Source organism: Adelges cooleyi, unplaced genomic scaffold (genome assembly GCF_023614345.1).
Source record: "Adelges cooleyi isolate 19-005CV unplaced genomic scaffold, UGA_ACOO_1.1 ACOO_flye_CR_arks_rails_tigmint_CR_PRNA_376, whole genome shotgun sequence".
NCBI lineage: Eukaryota > Metazoa > Arthropoda > Insecta > Hemiptera > Adelgidae > Adelges > Adelges cooleyi.
This window is the reverse complement of record NW_026096053.1, coordinates 2,077,186-2,101,617: the sequence shown is the minus strand read 5'-3', so window position 1 is coordinate 2,101,617 and position 24,432 is coordinate 2,077,186. Positions and strand designations below refer to the sequence as shown.

The 24,432-nt window shown below is 30.1% G+C and overlaps 1 protein-coding gene across 4 annotated transcripts in view; it reads right to left on the bottom strand.

Moving 5' to 3' along the window:
• The window catches only part of LOC126840930 (receptor-type tyrosine-protein phosphatase kappa), a 79,855-nt gene extending 58,416 nt beyond the window's left edge, over positions 1-21,439 (bottom strand). For 2 of the 4 annotated variants that reach the window (XM_050576954.1, XM_050576955.1), the window contains exons 1-2: positions 20,880-21,439; positions 4,346-4,363 (exon numbers count right to left, since the gene is read on the bottom strand). In XM_050576954.1, coding sequence (XP_050432911.1) covers positions 4,346-4,363; positions 20,880-20,907 — 46 coding nt within the window. In that variant the 5' untranslated portion in view covers positions 20,908-21,439. The remainder of the gene's footprint in view (positions 1-4,345; positions 4,364-20,879) is intronic. The other 2 variants (XM_050576956.1, XM_050576957.1) reach the window with 1 other exon arrangement.
• Between the last annotated feature and the right edge of the window lie 2,993 nt (positions 21,440-24,432).

The following is a 24,432-nucleotide window of genomic DNA, read 5'->3' as shown; positions in this document are numbered from 1 at the left end:
AAAATATCGTATAAATGTTTTTGAAATATTCTTAGGCATAAACAGTTTAAAAAAATATTTATTAGTTATAGTTTTATAAAGCTATAAATCACTCATAGCTGTTGGTTGGGTATTTTTTTTAATAGTATAATATAAAAGTTTTAAAAAACAAATTAACATTGTTTATTTACTAGATCCCGGAAGAAAATAAATAATAAAAACCTATTTGTAATTATAGAGATTTAATTTATTTCATTGAAATTATAAGTAATAATAATTGTATTTACAGAAGAGGTGACAATATTTTTTAATGAAAATTTGAAAATAAATATATTTTTTACTGGCGTCGATATTTTTTTTTGTTTATAAGGTTTAGTGGATAGTTAAAGTGTTATCTAAAAAAAAATATTGTAACAATGTTATGTTGAAAACTTCTAAAAGAAATATCAAGTTTATTTACGAATTATACTTAATAAACCTAGCTGTTGTCATTTGTGTACACGGTGAGAAATATATGTCAAAGTTTGTCTCTTTTAAACTTTGAAGTTAATTCGGTATAAGTTTTTCAAAAGGTAAAAAGTTCTTTCCGTAAAAATGAGTTCAAAACTTTCGATATGTATATAAGACACAAACTATACAAATATACAACCACCAAATCCTATTATTTTATAATAACTTGGTTTAAAAAATAGGATAAAATATATAAAACTCAATCAAATTTACAAAAACAATGAACAATATTTAATTTTAATCTAAGATTTTTAATCATAAAACAAGACGTTTATGTAATACAATTAAACACATTTTTGTTAAGTTCTTATTGACAATATAAATTTCTGCGGAATTTAAGAAGAATGAATATAGTTATAATTATAAAATTATAACTATTGAAAATAACATGCCTGTCGCTCATATAATAATGTTTATTTTTCCAAATTATTGTTGTTATATTTAACTTCAAAAGTCGGTAACACCATAATCAGTTTTTTCTCAATTTATTTTTTGAAATTAATTTGAAGTCATATGTCTGAGAAATTGATATTATGGTTTACATATATATTTATAATGTAAAAAGTATATTGTATAGTTTTAAGTATGTATTTTATTGGTTAAACTACTTTCCTAATGTTTACTTTTTTTGTACTTAGCACCTTTCATAAATAAACGTATCTTATACATTTTTGTTCGCACTAATAAAAAATAATATACATACATACATTTATATTAATTCGGCGACATTGTAAATAGTATTGCGTTTCCTGTGATAACTGATAAGCTTAAAAACGACTCGGGCAAGGTCAATGGCGTGCGTGCCAAAATCTCAGAGAGAGAAAGATAGAGCAACCCAGCTGTTGCTATACTGTTGTTAAGCCACCCACACTCGAACAAGTAGCCAGCGCCAAAACCTATTAAAAATACCGATTGCCGTTTCCTTGTGAAGGATATACAAACCGTATAGTTAGCACGCAAATAGACGGCCGCGCAAATTGTTCAGCATAATATAATAACATTATTTTAGGCTTTCAGATCATAATTTAATTCCACCAAAAGCCGCTCTTGTAACAACAATAATGTATCATTTTATTTTGGTTTGTTGTCGTTCGCGGCGTTGTGTGTATGCAATATTGCTACGCGTATCCTCAGACTGTGCCTAACCAAGAATAATATCAAAAACATTATAATATTATTATAATGACGTCAACATCAAACGAGCGTGGAGTTGTTATTTTTTATTAATTGAAAATACTAGGTTTTTGTTATGGCATTTTTTGAGAAAAATCCACATGAGACAAACCACTTCGTAAAATTAAGAAAAGGAGAATACAGGGAAATCAGCCGATGAAAGAAAACATTATAGTCTTTCATGGTTCATGAAATAAGAAGGCAAATAGTATCTTATGTTGAAGGCTTCACCTTAATTTTTATAACAGTAACTATAACAGCCACTGAAAGTAATCAAATATTTTCCTTATCATCTTCCACATCAGCCTTTTGATAGCGTATTATATTACAAAGAATAAACCAAAACTACGTTATATATAATATATAATTTAAACATGAGTTATTTATAAAACAAACAAAAATAACACCCTAAAAAATTGCACAATATTATAATCATCAATGAAGCCAAAAAGACAGACGACAGGCCAGCAGCGTGAAAAAAAAGTTAGTCAGAAACACTTTACAGCCATACATTTTAAGCTGTCGGGAAATTATAGCAATTTTGGCAATGTGTTTGAGCCATAAAAGCGAAGAGATACCTTAGGTAATTTAATTAACTAAATACTTCGGTAAAATTTTAAAAACTTTATACTTGAGCGAAAAATCCAGCTCGATTAGTAAACAGTGTTGTTTTCAAATTTCTTTGTTCAAAAGTTTCTTTATGTTTTTTTATTTACTGTACTACAATTTTTTATTTGTTTTAGGGTTTTAAATAATTTCAGAATAACACTATTCGAAAAATTGCAATAAACAACGGTCTTGATTTTTCTGTGAAATGTCTTTTAAATAAAAAAATGTCTGAACAAATACCTCGTAATAAGTGAGAGAGCTATTTTTGGTATAAATGTAAGTATACATAAAAAAAAAATGTAAAATTAAAAATAATTTTGATGTCCATTAATATTCGTATCGTATAATTTATCATATTTATAAATGAATGACCATATTTTTATATAATTACTTTGATACATCGAGTTTGAGTGGCGCCCCCCAAAAGTGATTAATGATGTGAGCAACGAATTATAAATATCAAATAGAAGCAAAACTATGTTTAGATTAAAATTTTTGCGATGGAAATAGAAAATAATAGCCTAAATGTATAAAGAAAAAAACTTTGTTTATGCTTTCAGACACTTTAAAGAATAAATATCATAACCAAATACATTACTAGTACCATAAACTAGGGTACTAATAAAATAATATAACTAACTATATTTTATCTGAATATGTTCGAATATATTTGAAAACTGACAATTTTTAAGGAAAAAAAGTTTAAATGTTTTATTGGCTAGTAACCAATTTTAAATATTAATATAATGGTCATTCACCTGTTTAGCTTGAAAATTATGTGCTGTAGTTTAACACGTTTTGATTTTACCTAACCTAACGTAACTTAACCGTTCATATAAAGCATATTTAAACACTAATTCAAACTAGTGAGGATGATCATTAATAGTAGCGTTTCACAATTTGTAAACAAATTTTTTACATAACCGATTACCGATCAATAAGTAGTTTTCACGTTTTTAATAGGACGTTATACCCTTTAAAAATAATCGTAAAAAATGGGTTTATGGTAAAGCGTGTAAGTTAAAACGAATTGGTCATAGAATAAAAATGTTGGTACCGTTAAAAAGAGGAGAACTTTAACTAGGTTCTCTCGTCGGTTTTTAGGGAAAACATTAATTTTACCTTAAATAAAAGCACTTAAAAAAGTTTAAAAAATGTTAGAATTCAAATATAAATTGTGAATGTTGGGTTAATAATACCGAAAAAAGCCGACGAGAGAACCTAGATAAAGTTCTGATTATTTTAAATATGTAAAAAAAAAAATTGTCTACGATTGTTATTTAGTTGATAAGAGCCAGTTTAGATGAATTTTTTTTTTAAATCGCTGTCAATGATGCTGTGAGATTTCGAAAAATAAATAAACTACCAAAAAAGAGTCAAGATTACTTAACTAATAATTAAACATTACAGTTTAGCCTTTAAATTACGATTTTACAAAAAATTGCCTATACCTAACTCCTTAATAAATAGGGGGTATAACGTCATCTTAATAGTACCTACTACCTACATAAATCTAATAAAATTTAGTTAAACTACCCCAATATGCTCATTAAATGAGAGCTATTCAATAGATAAAAAAAAAGTAGTCGTCTTAAGTAATGATAATATTTTTTCTACCTAAATTTGACAATTTGTATATGTAGCTAATTGCGTACGTTTTGGAAAAAGAAAACAAACTAAGTATTCAACTGTACGTTTAAATGCATTTCTATTTTTCTTTAAGAGAAAAATCTAATTTTAGTCAATTTGAGTAGTACTAAATCATCTCGTGTAAGGCGGAACTTTGCTGACGTTTTTCCGTCCACGCACAATATGACTATTGTGGTAACTGTGTATTTAGAACTGTAACTACTGTTAAAAATACAAATAAATAAAATGCAATTTTTTGGCGACGGCCACCTTCAGATCAGTTGTGCTAATCACTATAATACTAATAACAATATGCGTATGGTTTGGCCGGCTCCGAACGCAAAAGCATTATAAGTTATATCAATTTGTTATACAGACGTATTCGGGTTTGAGGGTGAATTTCTTCTAATTATTCTTCAATATCTGATTGATCTGGACCACTTACCGTATCGTGCTAAGGAATCTAAACGAAGCAAAAAATATAAAAATCAATATAAAACCGACAGCTATGTTAATATAATTATTGAATGTATTAAAAATAAAACAATAATAAAATATAATTATTGTAATATAACAGCCGATTTAAAGTAACAAGAAATATATTTTAGTTTCGATGCGTACATCGATCCACGATATCTTCTAGACCTCTGAACCGAATTTTCCATGTAGTAACTTTATAGATTAGAACGGTACTTTACTGGAGAAAACATTTAAAAAGTTTACCCCTCCCCTTTAAAATCGAGAAAAATACTAAATAAATGTAGGTACACATTTTTCAACAAAAAATTACTAAAATTATAAAAATAGTGGAATTTGTTGAAACTTTGTATGGAATATACTTCCTGACTATCGAAAAACGTTGATAAACTAAAAAATGTCACAAACCCTATCCCCTAGAAGGGGAGGGGAACTTTTTCTTTATTTCACTTTTTCATGCAGTTTTATTAAAGTCTGAAAATTAAACATTAAGTAGGTCTAGTATGAAATTATAACATATACTAACAAATATACAGTCAAACTTTTTTTTTATTAAGGAAGTCCCCCCAACAAAAAGGAAATCTACACTTTGACCATTATACAATTTTTAGGTTGAGTGAATCAACTGTCAATAAATAACTGAAAAGTATTTTCATTGTGTTGTTATATTTACGATGTATGAGAAACGACGAAAACAAATTATTATAGTCGCGCGATCAACCTTAATTTGTATCCACATTAAAACTAAAAATACAATTATTCTCATTGCTTGGATAACATTCGCATCGCAGCGTTTATTGGAAAGTGAGTTATCACTTTCTTTGTTAAATAATTATGGAAGGCCTTTTAACCACCTCTGTCCTACTATGATCCCAAACCCCATTGCACTGGCTTTTTATTTTATAATTATTTGATCGTTTTGGAGAACATAATATTATTTTGAGTTATATAAATACAAACATTGTTTCTTAAATGGGAGTTTTTTTTGTAGTAGTATTCCGTTAGAAATGCGCAGTTAGTACAATAAAGCTAACATATTATCAATAGCCGTTGCAAATTAAATGTTTTATTTAATGCAAATTCTTTATTAAAAATAGTTTGCACATAACCGATTTTTGTTTATGTAAAATGGTATTCGAATACCAAACACATAATAACATCCAAAATTGTTTAAGTTTCCTTTCTCTTCCCCTCTCTATCTTTTTATTTTTCATCCCACTTTAAACTTTGCTCATAATATTTAGCTTCCTATAAACTTATTGCTGTATACTATACAGTAAAGCGAAAACTTAAGTATTTCACATCGTCAAAGAGTATTTAAATACTTTACGAGTACAAAATTCGTAAGTCAACATACATTAATGTTAACTTACTTACTTTCATCTACATTTTGTATTACATCAAATACACTTTGGAAGACTTTTGTAAATAAGTATTTTTGTCAAGGATAATTAAGATATCATAAAGTTTAACTGTATATTAATCTTCCGGCGTGATTTAGAGTATCATAAGTCATGATTTTTTTGTCCTACTTTCTGCTGGAATTTAATAAAAGTAATTAACTAAATGTAACCGTTTATTATGGTCTCATATAATCATGGTCGTTGTTTAAGCAGTTATTTATGATACTATAATGAATAAGGGAAGTGTGTAAAAGGTAATCTTACTTTTATGAAAAGCACGCTTTAAAAAAGTATACTTAATTTTTTATAACCGTGTACACAAAAAGTCATTCCAACCTTTGTTTTATTTAAGTTACGGATTTATCGACCGAATATATTTTATTACCGGTCGGTAGCTCAATACCTTTTCTGTTCAATTTAGTTTTATTTCAAAGATTTTCAGTGTTATATGTATAGCATTTATTAATGTTTGGTATATATTGCCATGTATCGATATTGTAAGGGTTAAATTGTTTTTCAAAATCAAAATTATTAACATTTTATTAATTATTTGTAAGTTTAGTTTTAAAGTACTGAATATTTTTTGTTAGTCGTTTAAATATTTGTTTAAATAAAAATGTATTTATGATTTGAATTTTGATCAAAATTAATTTTATTTTCATAAATGATTTAAACTTATAAGTAAATAGTTATTTATTTAAATTTTACTCATTTTTAGCTAAAACCTGATTTTGATGGTAACTGTTTAGTAGTAAACTTATAGGTTATTGTCTTTGATTAAAATAACTAAAAAAAAAGGTTTTCTAAAGCAGCAACTTTCGTCATAGTAAGTGACTCCTATTATTTCTCTGATTATTCCTATTGATCTCTTCTTGCCAGATTAATCCTTCACTCGATTACGTCCTAAAAATTCACAGTTTCCCATCGCATTGATTAAACTTTGGTCTTTCAAGCTAATCGCATTATTCGCCCTATCAAGCATCCAAATCTCTCATTAAGCGATTGTACCTTTTGCAGCTTAAACAGAGCAGGTGCTTCACCTAAAACCGCACTTGATCATTTTTCCGGCTGCTTTATACTTGATGGTTTGACTGTCGACGTTTTAATTTCGAAATACTAAATTTTATCCCAAGTTACGGATTTGGTGCAAAAGACATAGTGTGTTACGAAACGATATCAACTCAAATTGATTTTGGTCGTTGTTGGGCGTTCGTCTGGTTAGGTTACAGACAAAGATAACAGAATAGATTTGGTTTTGGGAAGGATTTTGAGGGAAAATAATAATTTATTTTTATTTATTGCGAAATACGACGACGCGACGTTTTGTTGATATTTTTACTACCGTCAATCTCTTTAACATAAGTTTGTGATTTCATCCGTTGAAATGCCGAAATTAGAAGACTTTATCTTGCCTTATGGAATATTTATTATTATTTTACTATTTTAAAGCGCAACTTGAAATTATTGTAATCTCTATGACTCACCACTTTTTAGATGATGATACTATATCATTTACTTTTATCTGATCCAGTGTAATTATTCGTTGTATACAATAACATACCAGAAAAGTTAATGATTAAGAAAAAAATTGTATACTTTTAAATCAATAACATTGCATACAAATTATTGGCATAGATTTTTTGCAAAATGGAGGCGGCGTGGGGTGGTTTATAATTGTGTTCAATTTATAATTATTATTATCAACTGAACATTTTTTTTTAATCATATACCATAAGTTCTATTTGTAGGACGTTACCTTGTAATATCTCGACGTTTTTCATTTTCGATTTAATATCGTTTTTGAATATTAAAAGAATAGTTTAACTGATGTTGTTTTCGAGCATCTGTCATAAGGAAATACCGCAATCGTTTTTTAGTCACGTAATTACAACGTTGAAAATATTAATAACTCATTATGTAAACAGAGATTGATTCCGTTCAACCCTCAATCCGTGCCATTAAACACACGCCTCCGTGTTAATTATTGCTTCGTTTTGCACATTCCAAATTATCCTAAACGATTTCTCGTTGTGTAATAATTGAATCGTACTCGTGTGTTGAAAAATGTTTGCGTTTTATCCGTTTTTGATTTGTATATTTTTAAAACGTAAACAAATCTATTGTAAAGAGGTTTTCATTTTGAACTCTTACCGGTATCGCATGGAAAGTACAATAGGTGTCAACAAAATACAGCCTTTAAAGAAAATTCACAAATTCGAACGCACTCGGTGCAAAAAACCCCTCTCAACCAACCTCACATGCTGTTGGAGAAAAATAAATAAAATATATACCAAAAATATTTGAATACCTTTAAAAAATAACGCACAATATTCTGAGAACAAAGTTATGGTTAACTCTAGGCGTCCACTAAATCATGTATAATCCAATCTAGCATCATGTCCGGACGACCGACACTCTAGTTTATTATTTTTGTTGTTGTTGGACATCCATTATTATTAAATTGTTTGAACCGGAAATAATATCAATATTAAAACGCAAATGCCTACCTAGTTAAGTTTAACAACGACACCGACAAGACAAATGAAAAACGCTCAAGTATATAGGTCACAATGAAACCTACCTACAAAAAATGGATTAAACTTTAAAAAAAACGCTCATGGTACTATATTAAGCGTACAGTGTAACGATAACAAATGACTTTCAGAGTCTTGAAGTCACCCGCCAACCTATTTGTTTTTAAATTAATACATTTAATTTCATTCGTTCATATAATTGGCTTTTCATAAATTACAAAAAGAAACATTTCATTTTTAAGACCAATTATTCTAATATTTTTGTCGAAATAATAAGTGGTTATAATATTATACGTCTATTTTCGGCCATATAAAAACAACCTACGTTCATTTTTATTGTTGTCGTGTAGAGCTTAAAAATGATTACTATTATTGTAAAAATGTCACAATACTAATATATATAAGGTGGGTACGTCGAAGTGGATAATATATGTATACAATTATATTGTATTAATAACTAAAGGTCAAAAACAACATTACGAAGTTCTGACTTTTGTATATATATAGTATCGTAAACGTCTGAGGATCATATGAATAATGTAGTTCCTGTGAAAACATTATGCGATGTTTTATCCTATTATATCGGCGCGTGTTCAAAATAATAATAATAATACTTAATCGATAATAATATAATAATGGATACTGTTATACTTACACAAACAAATTCGTGTATGCATACAAATTGCAAAGGCAATAAAAGTGTAAGCAACATTTTCACAATAAATTTAAATATGTTTATTGTTTACTTGTAAATTATAACTAACTTAGCCGATCCTACTAATTTTGTAAGAAATAAAGCGCAGAAAAAAAAATTATTTTCACAATGATTAGAACACTTTTTTAAATGTTAATTAAACATCTGTATAATTAGTTATTGAAAACAAATGTTATAAACTACTTCACCTAAGACGTAATTTTTTTGAAATTCTATTTTAATAATTCTATGGTGCTCAGGTAGAAGGTCTTAAGTCCAATAATTGCGAAAGTTGGGTTAACTATAATAATAAGGATGAATAGTTTAGTTTTTTTTATATTTTTCTCATGTAAAAGTATTTTATACAACTAGTTACACATTTATGTTAATTAAAATTAATTAAAAATATTTATATTTATAAGTTATTTAAAAACAAATATTTTTCTCGAGTTTTATTTTACAAAAATTTGTTGTTTTGAACATAAGACCTTTTACCCGAGCACATCAGAGTTGTATCGTAGGTACGTGAAAGACATTTTTTGAATGAACAACTAATAGTTATGATTATTAAAATATAACCGATTTTTATATTATTGTATATCAGTGATTTTAAAGCATTTAAATTTTCCCTTTACGACATTTAGACTTTGTACTAAATTTAAATTGCTTTTAATAATTTACAATACTAATTATTATAAATCAATTAGTTAGATAACTGTATAAATGGTTTCGAGTTGTGATATTTTATTGTATTGTTTCATACCGTTTGACTTTACAATCAAACTTTTTGAGTTAATAACAAAATAAATATTTTTAACTTCTACTTTAACTCTTCAAATTATCCATTGTGTAGTTAATATAGTAATTCATTAGTTGATGTTAGTGTTATAGGTTAGAGTGTTAGACTAAGAAAGGTTATTTGTAAGGGTAGTTTTAAAGGGTATTTTTAAATGTTAAATAGTAGCAATATATTATTGTCTAAGTACGTTTATAAGTAACGTTTATACGTTTACTACTTTTGGATAAAATATACTTCTTGAGTTCTTAGCATTTAAAGGTATAGGTGAGGAATGAAGTGCGGGCGATTGGTATGCGTTGATAAAAATAACTACTCAGCCTCACTTCATTCCTCACCTATACCTTTAAATGCTAACAACTCGAAAATTCTTAGTCCAAAACTGGTGATCGACTTGTCAAAATTTGCTTCCCACCATTCTGCTTTTCAGAGGTACATCTAATTTTTTGGTTGCTATTTGACCTTAAAAGTCACCCTCTAAAATTACCATTGAAACTATATTTTGAACTTTAGCATGATCGGCTTTTTTTGTTTAAAATTTAATAATTATGATTTTATACTTTGTAATTTTTGTTTTAATCTAAGGCTAATATTTCATCGACAAAAGTATTATGATAAAACTTACGAACGAGTCGGTACCTTGTGTTTTTCTATCTATGTATTTTCTTTTGGAAATGGCGGGTTTGTACACAACATAGGCTACCTCGAGATTTTACGTTAGCTAATGGCTATCAAATAAAACCGTATGTAGGCCACACGTCGATGACATTGACATATATTAATAAAAATCTGTATGGAGCTCTGGCCCGATGAGCAACGGCAGTGACAAAACGGCGTTACTAATATCCGGTCAGCTGGTAAATATCAAGTACAACACAATATATAATATATATATATAATTCTATGGGGCACCCGCCGAGCGGGATCTCTGCCAATACCGGGCGCACGCGCGCCGTTGATTTTTTTTTTGTTGCTTTATGAACCCCTGGCCAAAAGATAAATATAAAATATTTCTCTGCGACCGGTATCTTGTAAGCACCACCACCACCACCAGTGCAGCCGATAAAATGTTCACGGCATGTGTCACGGGGTACGCTAAATTTAGAACCCATGAGATTTTCCTACTACTATATTATTATACTCACATTCGCACTAATTTTCTCTGTCGGACACCTCCAGGACGGTTGTAGTTTGCGGTACTGACGACGCTCGAATAGTTCAAGGGATGAGCCGATTAGGGTTGATGTTTTTTTTTTTCAAAAGTAATTTTTATTATCTGGGGTGAATGTGTTAGGGAGTATTACACATTTTAGAATAAATATACTATAACAGTTGAATGTGTGTTTAGCTTCAAAATTAAAAAAAAAAATAAATGACCAACAAATTATACTATAAGTTACTTGTATTGCAAAAAATATATCAAGTCGGGTCCGAGAGGGTTATATCGACTAAAACGCGGCCTTCTTTGAAGTTTTGAAAATGTTTGTTAACGCCTTTACCCACTCGCCCGTTCAATTATTATTTTGTATCCCGTCTCCATTTGCCGCCGGCTTTGAAGACAAGTATTTTGCAGACAAGCGATAAAGTTATCGGAGATTGACTACAACCGATAGAATGCTAATAATGGTCTATATAGTGGTTAATGGTATTATACGAGGTATACTGCGGAAAGGTACCGTTTCCGGGATCCAAACCGCACACCGTTTTCAAGCGTTCTGTGATGGAACTTTGTAACTAAAGCAGCCGATAATGAATGCAATATCATCGTTTCCTTTGACTCCGCAGGAACTAAGATAATAATATTATTATAATATCCAAGTATAGATACAATATATGAAATGAATCGTGCGTGTGCAAATTTAGTATTATTTTAGTTTATAATTGAAAAGCCTAATAAAAAGTATGAGTGTATGTAAAACTTATTTGTTGTATTCTCATAATTACCTTGTAACAATTAAAAACACTGTAAAACAAAGTTTAAAGTACTTTAAAGGACCAAGAATCAAAATATTTCTATTTTTTAAATTCTTTTCGCTGAAGCCGAATCTGTCGTCAGAATTGTTCTAACAAGTTCATTTATTTATTTTTAAATATCCTCTAAAGTTTAAAAGAACATTGTTTTGTGGTATTTCCAGGGCAAAATGTCTTTGACATTTGGATAGTTGTTATTAAACATTTTTTTTTTTGCTGACTTCAGAAGTGGTAAAGTGCTTCCTTAGAATTTTTAGTTTTTTAAACGCAAAAGAAAATTAGAAAATCTTTATATCGTTCTGTCGACAATGTAAATCGCATGTTATATCTTATAAAAATTCGTAAGATATAATAAAATATTTTTTGATCTCCCCCTCAATAATTGTATGTTATTTTGTAGTGTCTCACCGCATCAAATGCTCAATATATTTTTACAGCTTTAAATTAACGATATATAATAAAATGGTTCTTGTTTATCTCAGGACTGATTAAATCAAAAGTGTTCGATATTAACGCCCTACAACTGTACCGAGGGATTACAATGGGAACAATACACGAGATTCGTTTATTGATTGTGTTTACCTACATATTCATTCGCTCGAGTAAAACAAATCCGAGTAATTAAACGAGAATGTATCACAAAGTCAACAGTTAACTTAGCTTGGCGACAGTGTCGCCTGGATCTAAGTAAAAATAAGTGGTCGATCGGTATTCGCCAAGATCTACAGGCAGGCTCGACGACAGGTCAAGGTCCTCGACAGCTTCATCAAACCATTGCATACGACTTTGGCAACTGATTTCAAGGATAAGCAATCTAGTAACGTTTTCTGCCATTTAAGTCGATTATTTTACCAAAACAAATACATGTAATTTGTGGTATATTTATAAACCTATGCGATTTTGTACAGTACCTAGTATCTAAATTCAAAAAAATTTCTTCAACTTTGTATTTGCATTATAACAAAACAAAAAAACATTACAAAGAAAAACTTTTTACATTTTCAACTACTTGTACGTAGTATATTTACTAACAAACATAATACTTTTGTATGATAATATATTGATTATGTTTGACTAAATCGTTAGGTAAATATATTAGTCGAGTATTAATAATTATTATACACCGAATTAGACATAAGCGCGTTGGCATTCACCCAAATATTGTTGAATTTCAGACTAAAATGGAAATAAGTTTTAAAAGAAATAGAACTTGTGTAGAAAAATGTGATTAATGTTGATAATACTGTTTATTCCGTTTACCCCAACCGCTGTGTGTAAAATGTAGCCGCAATAACGTTACCAATGTATTTAGGACGTTAATTAAAGCACAGCCTGCGGTGAGTGTTCACTTGACGATATTCTGCGAAACTGATCAATATAATATAGTAGGTATTTAGACTGACTCGGCTGTATTAAGAGACTTACCAATAATTAAAAAAATAACATATTTACAAAAAATGTATTTTGTATTACATGACAATATTTTAAAAATAAAATCATGTTTGTCTGGCAAATAAAATCGAGCAAACTAGGTATGTAAATATAAAATAATCAAACCATACTGATAACAAAAAATGGACACACGGACAAGAGCACTCATTTCTCACCAACTTGCACGCCTTAATGAATAAAGAAACAGGCCTACATGGTAATTACATGGGTTGTTCAAAATACTCCCAGCAAAGATATCTTATCGGTATAGAATAAGGATACTGTTGGGCATAAAAATAATCGTAGATCGCACACTTTCTGAAAGAAACCAAATCAAATAATAATCAGTATTTTTAAGCATTATAAAATAATACAAATTGATTAATACTACCAAAAAAATACCGCTGTATTATAAAAACCCTAACCCGACCTATTGTTGACGTCATAAACGTAAGCGGTCTACACTTGGGCGTATTAATAATTTATTACAGCTCTAACTGTATTAAGAGGTACTACGGGGAACACATTGTTTATTTTGTAAAGTATGGTAAATATTACGGATAGTTACGGTCACTTTACAATATTGCTAACGTACCTGAATTAAGTCGAACAATGGCAGACGGCTCAGTCCTTACCGGCTTGGGTGTAAACTTAAAATCATTTCTTGTTATACTCTATTAGGGGTTAAACGCAAAAAGGTCAAACGCGGACCGTTCCAGAACTTGAAACGCCGTTCTAAACAGTTAATACAGGACGAAGTACTTTTGAACATTATAACGAATTGTTAAAATGTTAATATTTTATAAGTGTATTATATTATAGGTACACAATACACCCACTTAGTGTATTTGTTCCTATCAAATATTTACGATTATGGTTTTGTAATTAAAATTATCTAACGGCTAATAGGTGCATTATAGTCATTATATCGCATTAGTTTTAGGGTTTTCAATTTTTGACTTTGGGTAATTCGATATTTGTATAAGTCATAACTTAAAAAATGTGTACCGTTTTAGTTTTTACAAACAAACCTACAGTTATTGTATTGCATAATAACAAATGAAAAATTATTTGAGAAACATTATTATAAGGCAATTCCGTTATTGTTTCTTCATTGTAAATTATTCAAGCTATTAAACTAGGCAAATAGCGCACTTACTATGGATTTAAATCCATCCGACTATGTCTTTGGTTTAAAGAATTAACGCTATTTTGAAACTACGCAATCTCGGGAACTCTCATTAAACACAAAGCTTTAATCCGTCAAGATGATTTAGTTCGGAAAAGTGTCGTTAACTACACTTCTAGGAAAAGGTACTTTGAATACTATTTTTAACTTCGATGCGGAGCTGAGAAGGTATTGTTTTTACAATGATTTGTTTTTTTTTTTTTGTTACTAGACTCACGATATCTTGTAAACCGCTGAACCGATTTCTTCGTATAGAAAATCCATAGATCAGAAATCGTACCTAAAAGGTACTTTAAAGGGCCAAGAGTATAAAAAGTCTGTAGCAAAACTTTTTTTTATTAAAGAAAAAACCTGTACCGTGGGGTCGAAGCATAGTGGGCACGGGGAGGTCACAGGTCTACAGGAATTTTTATAACTGAAAGTGATAAAATCACTTTTGAATAAACGCTTTGATACTAATTTGAGGATAGCACGTTCGAACCAGTACAGTCCAAACCATACACAATACAAACCAGCACAATAAGAAAGTATTATACGTAAGTGATTAAGTAAAGGAGGTCCAGTGTTCACAGATAAAAATACAAACATCGATAAAAGCATGATGACAATGATGTGTTTAAAAATGAATTGTTATCATTAGGGTGGATACGATTAGAGTTGTCGTCTTTATCGTAATTACCTTGATAGTGAAAATATTTGAAGGGCTGCGGGGAAAAAAGATCAATGTCAATTTTTGTTCATTCTGAGAAAACCATGTTTTTAATTTCAAAACGTAATACATTTTGCCTGTATGCCTAAACTTCCAGCGGTTGTTACTCTCGACTAATTTGTTTTTTCCCCTGGTTCGAGCGCAATACGTCAATACAAATAATTTGATACCAAAATCTCATTTTTAAAAAAAATTTGACATTGATCTTTTTTTCCCGCAGCCCTTCATTTGTATTACCTATTGACTGTTGATTCACTGACACACAGCAATCAGTAAATTGACTACGGTGAAAGGGTGATTTGACCTTAATCGTACCAACCCTAATTCCAAAAATACATTTTTAAGCACATTATTGACATAACGTACAATACTTTTATCGATGTATGTATTTTTACTATTACAGATTCGCAACAAAGCGTTTATTTCAAAACGATTTGATCACTTTCAGTCGTAATAAATCACATAGACCTATGATCCTTCTCCTCTTTGATATGCTCCGTCCCCACTAAGCTCCGACAATGTTTAATGTCTGTTCGCATTCGGTGTAAAATAATTGAAATACAGTTTTTTATGCAATAACTTTTTGATTTATTACACTATTGAGTAATAATATTTTTGAAACATTTTTGTTATCAATATTTTATTCCCTGTCAAAATATTATTTAATAATATTATATTTTGACAATTGGAAAAATATCGTGAAAATTATTATAATATACAGGGTGATTCATTAAGGATAAGACACTCATTTTTTCGGAATATATTAATATTTTGAACAATATTTTTTCCTACGATTTTTTGGTACACATTGTACTGTATTTTTCAATATTTTGAAAATTTTTATTACCAATAATTGAAGCCCAAAAAGGGGGATTTTAATTTTTTTTTAAGGCAACATATGTTTTTAATTACATACATTTGTAGATAAAAAATAAAAAAATATTTTAGCGTTTGAATTTTCATTTATTTGTTCATTTGTTATGACTTTATAAAGATTTGATTTTTTGGCTGTATTTATTAATATTTTCAATCGTTACTACAAAGACGAGTAGTTTTATTACACGCATAAAAATAATTTGGTAAAGTGGGTTTGTAAAACCAACCTGTGTACCTGTGTTGGAATAGGTAATCTGTAGATAAGAACCGTTTGTCTATCATTATTTCAAAGTCTTTTCATACTAGTGACTTTTTTTTGTTAAAGTGCTATCGCCAAATGAACAATGCGAACATAAATATGAACTCTATGTGCTACCGGTTTTGGAAAACCGAAGAAACATGATCATTTTAAGAGAAAATGTAGTATCTTAAAAAAGTCATAGCTAATGAACAAATAAATGAAAATTGAAAATTCAAACGCTAAAATATATTATTATTTTTTGTCTACAAATTTATGTAATTAAAGGAGTATACCAAAGCTACAATATTAAAATTATTTCAAAGTTTTTGTTTTTCAATATTTTGAAGTCAAAATGGATTCATATTTTGTTTTCTGTGACTTGTTAAGTTAACTCGGAAAATCTGTTAGAAAACATTTGTTCAATCCGGATTTCTGTGCGCACTGGGACCTTGTATCCCATTTTTTTTTTTTTGCTACTACTAATTTTTCACAAAAAATATAACGGTATAAATAGCGATACTTTTTCTACTGCGTTAGCAATAAAAAAAAGGTTTAAAAAGTTCAACAACAATACTTCTTGGAAAAAAATCGAAAAAAGCGTTCGACGACTTCTATCTTACGGTTATATGAAAATCCCTATTAACTTTTTTCGGTTTTAAATATATTTTAAGTGAAATCGTACTTTTTTTTTTTAATCCCTCTGAGCTTGGTAAAGTTAAAATTGGTTTTTCTTCTTTTCTACAAACACTCTTGTACCTAGTTGTACAGCTGTGTACATAAATTATACGACCGTCTGGAGTGAAAATTAAAATCGATTAAGGTTATTTATTTGATGCAGAAGAAATTTGCATTTTGCATTTATTAATTTTTTGGTAACTTGGCGGTACGGCTACTGTTGCAGGCTATTCAGTTTGGAAGCGTGAGACGTACAAAGTAATAAATATATATATGTATGTGGTTGAGGCATGATAAGAGGGGAGATCAGACGAGAGAGGAGTGAAATACTGAATGTATATAGAATACTTTTTCTCTAATCCTGTTGCTCCATCCTTATAAATGTCAACTTCAAGAGTAATGTATAATTGACTTTGAACCCAGTCAAGACGTTTGTTCAAAACACGCCTAGGATGATTGACGTTTTTTCAACTTCGATAGGGGTTTTGAAATGGTATTAGATGTACAAGCTTTTCCCTTAGTTTCCTAAGTATTTTTTTTTTCGTGTACTTGTATGTACATTGATTTTATCGAGGTCTGAGATTTCTTCGAGTAGCCCTTCCACCCATTATGACCACACCAGTATAATATACAAGTGGATATACCTATTCTTATTGTCTACACGTTAATATATTTTAATCTGTACTTTAAATGTATTATGCTATTGCATTCAAACAAGTTGTCACGCTTTCTTGTTATCCCGTTCGAGTTCTCTAAAAATCTCTTTTAAGTTTTAGTCATGAAATTAAAAAAATATAAATACATTCGCATTCGACATGTACGTTTTTTATTATCGACAGATGAAACGTTTTTTTTTTATTTAGTTTCTTTTTTTATGAGTAGCTGTCTTCTGTTTTAATATATTTAAACAACTAGCGAACCCCATAAAATGATTTTCATACTTCTAGATACACAAGCCGACCGTTGTTTAGCATTGAAAGCAAATTCAAAGATTTTATTAAGATAATAACATCCTGTCTCGATGAACTACCATACAGCAAACAAATGTCTTCGTATTATTTTTAAAACAGTTTGAAATATTACTTTAAATGTTGTAAAAACATAAAAGTAGAAACATTTTTACTTAAATGTTTCAAAATAAATTATCCCAACGAACAAATAAATACGCAATACTATTTTAAAATAACTTGGCAATATAATTATATTAAAATAGTAAGTAACTCAATTTATCAGAAAATAATTACAGCGCAGTAGCCTATGTACTACTCGAACCTTTTTAAAATTATTTTACCTAATATTTTTTAATTTTGATATCATTTCATAATGTTCACGTTTCAGTTTTGAAACTTTAACGGTAACACACATATTTGATTAACTTTTTAGATCAAGAATAATTTACTATCTTATCATTTTGATTGGCCGACAACCAGTTTTGAAAAATTAATCTTAAAGTTATACAATTGCAGTTTTATCTACTTCACTGCTCTCCCCTCCTGTCTTTACTTTAAAACTCTAATAACTTCTAAAGTATATAACAGAAGTTTATTATCGATCAGTTAATATTTTTAGCCGATTAAACTTGATTATAAGAGTTACTAAAATATGTATTTTATTACATTTAGGTTTCAAAAGCGGATAGCACTCTTGAAAATGCTTAAAGGGATATACATTTGTTAAATACATAATTTATATAACCTATATAAGTGTCGTCAAAGAGAAAAATGACAAAATCGTAATTATTATATTTCCAGGAAATGAGAGGCTCGCGTTAAACGGATCATAAAACGAATGTATACATATTATTTACAAAATGATTTCCCATAAAACATTTAAATTCCAAATACTCGTATTTGAAATTTTCTTAGGAATATTTTTTATATATTTTTACAAGTACAGTTATTTTATAAAAAGTTGACGTTTATGCACTGTTATTGGTTTCAGTATTTCGTCTCAATCATTTGACACCCTTTGAAAATATTATCATTTTTCAATGCTTACTTCCTGAGTATTGGTACTTGGTAGACGTTTATTATCACATACTTTTTTTTGTGAAACGTGTGCGCTTTTAAAATGAAATCATTATAAAATAATGATGTTATTTTATTTATTTATTTTCGTAACGGTTTTTTTTCACTAATATTAATAATTTGTTCATTAAAAATAACAAAACTCGGCAACCAGTAATTTCGTAAAGCTTAAAAAATTGTTTTCTTTTATTTGGCGTGTCGGATGTTTCAACTAAAAATATACTTTTCTTGTGTATTTCCTATTGTCATTTTCATCTCAAACTATAAAACTCTTATTTAAGAGCAATCGTATAGGGATTACAGCTAAATATATGAACTTCGCAACATTAAACTATTCGCTGCGAGTCGCAAATCAAACGGATAACTCAATAAACAGGGCTAGTGTTTATTATTTGAGTCTCTTTGTCAAGACATTCGTTTTAAGCTCCGGCGCTTTACATACTTAATTTGAACGCCCTCTCTGGCTTTTGTACTCGACGCATAATGCCGAGTTTGTTCGGTACAGACAGCCAGAGGTGACCAAACCCATATCACCGACAGAAATATCAATAATATAATAATAATAAAGTACCATTTAGATTGTTCGATTGTCTAAATTATTAATATTTGTCTCTAGTCGTTGTACATTTATCTTATCAAAGTTAAGTGTAAAATATGTGCAATTAGTAAATTAAAAAATGCAAGTACATCTTCGTAATTATTATTCTTTGTCTTCTTCAAGGAAATCGACGGCCGTGATTATTAACACCTCCGCTTTATCCTACTGAGTCAATCCAAAACAAATTTTGTCTACAGTGCATGATATTAGATATGCCATAATACAGTACAAGTGCAAACATTTTAATTGTAATTCAGTCCATATGTGTTATTATCTGTATCCCCCTTGGCCTTTGCTTATTTAACGCCATACGGCTGCTACCAAACCAATATGTCAGAAGGGAATACAATACACAGTTATCTAAATATTTCTATGTTACAATAATGATTTCTATAAAAATAATTTTTTTAACTTAAAAACGTTTTAAATAATATACTTATTATTATTTTATAGGGTAATATTAAGGGGTGACTTTTAAAAATTAAATTAAAATATACACGTATAGATAATGGAAACAACAACTGGTCGATAACTAGTTTTAAATAAGTACTTCTCGAGTAATTATCGTTTAAAGGTATAGACTGTGGGTGAGGTGAACTATAATGTTGTTTATATCCACACGCACAACTCATCTGCACAGCTTTCCTCACCTAAAACTTTAAATTCGAATTACTCAATAAAAATATTACTTAGTCAAAACTAGTTATCGACCAGTCATTATTTTCATTACATTATTCAGCTTTTAATAAACAATTAAAATACGTATGTTTCTATTTTACTTAATACTAAGTATAACATTTTATTATTTATATACAGGGTGATCCATTAAACGTATCACACTCTTTTTTTCCTCTTAAAATAACTGATATTTTGTAGTTTTACTTTTTAAAGACGCTTTAGTTTATGTTATTGTACAATAATAGATAATATTGAACTTTTTATTTATATTTTCCAGAGCTCTATTAACTTTAAAAACTACTAGATTGTAATTATTTTTTGAGAAAATGAGTGTCTTACGTTAAAAAGAACACACTGTATATGATAAGTTTTGTTTGAGACTTTTTCAACTATAACCCTGTTTTTATAGTGGTCGGCCATCGCTCGACAACATTATTTAAAACAGCTGATAGTTTGGCTAAGCCGTGGACTAATCCGGCGGATTTATAATTGTCGACCGCGGAACAGATTTTTATTTTTTACATAATGCTACGTCATATTGAGACTTGAAAATAATAAAGATAAAAGTATGTGAACGTCACATTATTATCAAAGTAACGATCGGATATTGGCTATATCGGCTAATCGCTAATAATATGATAATAATCATAATAATGTAATGTATTCAATGTGTTACTCACACAACGGCAGCAGACCGCTGTTGAGCATGGACAGCTTGATGGTATTGGGTATGGACACCAGGGACACGCTGTTGGTGGACGACTTCTTCTTCTTTTTCGGTTTGTCGTCCACGAACTTGGTGGCCGATTTCGACCGGCCCTTGTGCCGATATGTTTTGCCGCCACTGTTGTAGCCGGTCGAACCCTGTTGGTTGTGGCGGTGCTGGTGGTTCTGATGGTTGGGCTGCTGATAGCCGTAGCTGCCGGTGGTGCTGCCGCCGGCAACCGACGAGTCGCTCCTGTAGGACGACAGCTTGACGGCACCGATGCAGCCTCCGGACTAAGATGTGTATGTAATTGTATATAAATGAAATGCCCACACGGTCGGCCGAGTGCGTACGATGGCGGTGCCGACGATAACCCGCGCGGACGAGACGGTTGCGAAAAAATTAATATGAATTACGAGGTGGAAAACATATACTTTTAATTGAACACACGTCGGCGGAGACCGATGGGAAATTGGAACGACGATGACGGCGGCGACTATGGTCCGGCGTTGGATGTCCGCACGAAACTGACGGTGTAAACGGCGGCGGTGCCGATCGTCGTGTGTTGTCGCCGCCGTACCGACGCCCTGCAGGCGCCGCCGGTATTCGGCAGTCGTGGCGCTTGTGTCCTTTTTTTCGGCACACATCACACAAGCCGCGCCGTCGATCTAACAGGTTAAATTCGAATTTTTCACACATGACGTGCTCGACTGGCTGTCGCACCGTGGACGGAACAACTATCTCTCGAGCCCGGACCAGGTGGATTGTAATGATTGCCCGGTAAACTTCGACCCAATACAATACATCAATTGTGTTGATAATGCTCGCTGGCTTATCAGCAATGTTAGGCAATATCAGCGTGGTCTGAGAGATCTTTCTAGACTTTTCTGGGCCCGCGTAGCTAATTTTTGGCTAAAAAAAACTATCGCGGTGTGTTCTACAATTTTTGTTTTACTCACTACAATACTACCTCAAGAGGACGCCACATCACCCACTTATTATTAGCAGCGAAATATGCTAATTTTTTTCGCAAAGTCTTAATTTAGACCATTTATTACTTGATTTGTTATTTCTGCTAGTTTACTTAAGTTCTTAAATTTGTAATTGCATTGTTTCTTGATTTCTTCATTACCTACAAAAAAAAAAATCAATCACGCAAATACGCAAAAATGTTTTAATAGGTAAACTTATGGTTTGTATTCATTATCGATATTAGTTCAAATTTCAAACCTTTGCTAAAAAAAAAAGTCACGAATTATAACAATACATAAAACATAATACACGAACAACTTTGGTAAATGAATTTAGCTAAAATTAGCATAATTTGTGGTTATACACAAAAAATATCTCGTATCGGAGTATTTTTTATAAACTCCTTATGTTGATTAATATATTGATTGATCCTCTAAATACCTCTGTAGTTTTAAATAATTAGCGCCATTAAAACTAGTAACTACATTATCCATCAAACAATAGTCACAAGGAACATTTGTCCAAAACGTTGCAACGTTCGTTCTCTGGGATGTATAGTGTGTAAATCAAAGTTCAACAAAATATCTGTAATTATTAGTTGTATTGTTCGGTGCTTTGGACGTTGCTCGGCGACGAGGACAACGCGTTAGTTAATTATAAGATAGCGTGATTGCGCTTATAATTTAACGAGTTTCCTATAGAAATATAGCGTGGCTACTGAACGAGTCGGGTAGACTAATTGACAGTCTGTTCAAAGGAGAAACAACGAAAAACGACCCTAACGGCACAGACGAATGGGCTTTCAAGTTTTTCTTGAGTATCCTTCTTGTATTTCTATAAACATGGTCACGAAGATCTAACAAGCGGTTCTATATATTACTTGTAAACATAGTTAAACTCTCAATATTGTTATGTAATGTAAATTACAAGTGCATATACAATAAATATAAATAATTTATAACTACTATCCATATCAATTCTAGCGGATGGTACGCAAAACAAAATGTTGCCCCCTTATATTATAAGTCTTACCCGTAAGGCAGGACCAAAAAGGTGTAATACGCTTTTTTTTATAAACTATTTGTTTAATGATAAAGATTGTTTTTTTTAAATTTTCAATGGGATAAAATACATTTTAATTATTGCAAGATCTATTTTTAAAATTTTGTTTTTATCGAAACATATTAGTTAGATGAAAAAATATTATTAAAATATAGATTGCTTTTAGCTTTACGTCAATTATTTAATTAATATAACGTAATAAAATTGTTTGTGACATTTCGTCCGAAACTTTTACGTTAACAGTAATGCTACCACGATTACAATATTTATACTAAAAAATACATTTGTAATATGTAATTTTTTATGCAAAAAATAAACTAGAGGTGATAAATCATTCTGCTCACTTCTTCTAATACGCCACTGGGTTGTCTTAGCTGTGTTTGTATCACGTGAGCATCGTTAGCAAAATTCAAACTTAAAAAAAAATAAAGCTTGACCGTATAGTTAATTACTTTTTTTGGATGAGCGTAAACCCAATAAAACCTTTATTTTTGAGTAAATTACAAACGTTTGATTGCATTAAACAAAACAAAAAAACTACTGTTTCAACATTAAAATGGAAAATACTAAAAAAATGTATGCTGAAGGTCAATGTGAAAAATTGAGTTTAACTTTATTGATACTATTTCGGATTTTTTGTTGTGGCCAGTTAGGTTAACGGACAGTTAACACAGATGTAGGAATTACATTTAAATTAGAAACTGATGAAAAACACCAGATTTTATTTTTGGAATAGGTTTGATAGAAACACTTTGAAGTGTAAAATTGTATTGCTATTTATGCGTATCCTTTCATCTTACAGTTTTAATTTTGTCTTTTCTAAAAAAAAACAAAAAAAATTGCTAGTCGTGTTTACTGTATAAATTGTATTATTCGGTCGTTATTTTTCTAACAGATAATTATAATTATTTAAACATACGGAAATTATTTGTCACTTTCCCAAATCGAGCACATTATCTAAACACCTTTTGACATAATATTTTACTTTTATCGTTTACTCTCAACATTTCCGGTCTGACGTTCGGGGTTTTCTTCAACTGAATAATTCCGAAACCCAACTCTCTTTTGACATATTCAAAAAGAAAACAACAACAAACTGTCCTAAGCGGATGAAATGTTTTTATTATCTTTAAGTAATACATAATTTCATATTAATAATTCTGAGATTCGAAGAGTCGTTTGTTTTTTCCCTGTAAATAATACATGTTTTTGTGATTAAATAAAAAAAACAGACGACTAACGCAGTAATCCGCATTTAATGATACAAAAGGCCTTTTAGGACTTGTATTTCGCTGAACTACTATACAAGAGATTAATGCGTCATTAGTTATTTATATATTTTTTTTAGTTATTATCAAAACTCTAAACAACGTTTTGATATACCAGAAGCATTATAGGTACTTGCTGTCACGTTTATGTATTTTATATGACGCCTAATATTTTTCAGCTCCACGCACAGTGCATCAATTTGCCGGCTGTAGGCGAGTTGCGGC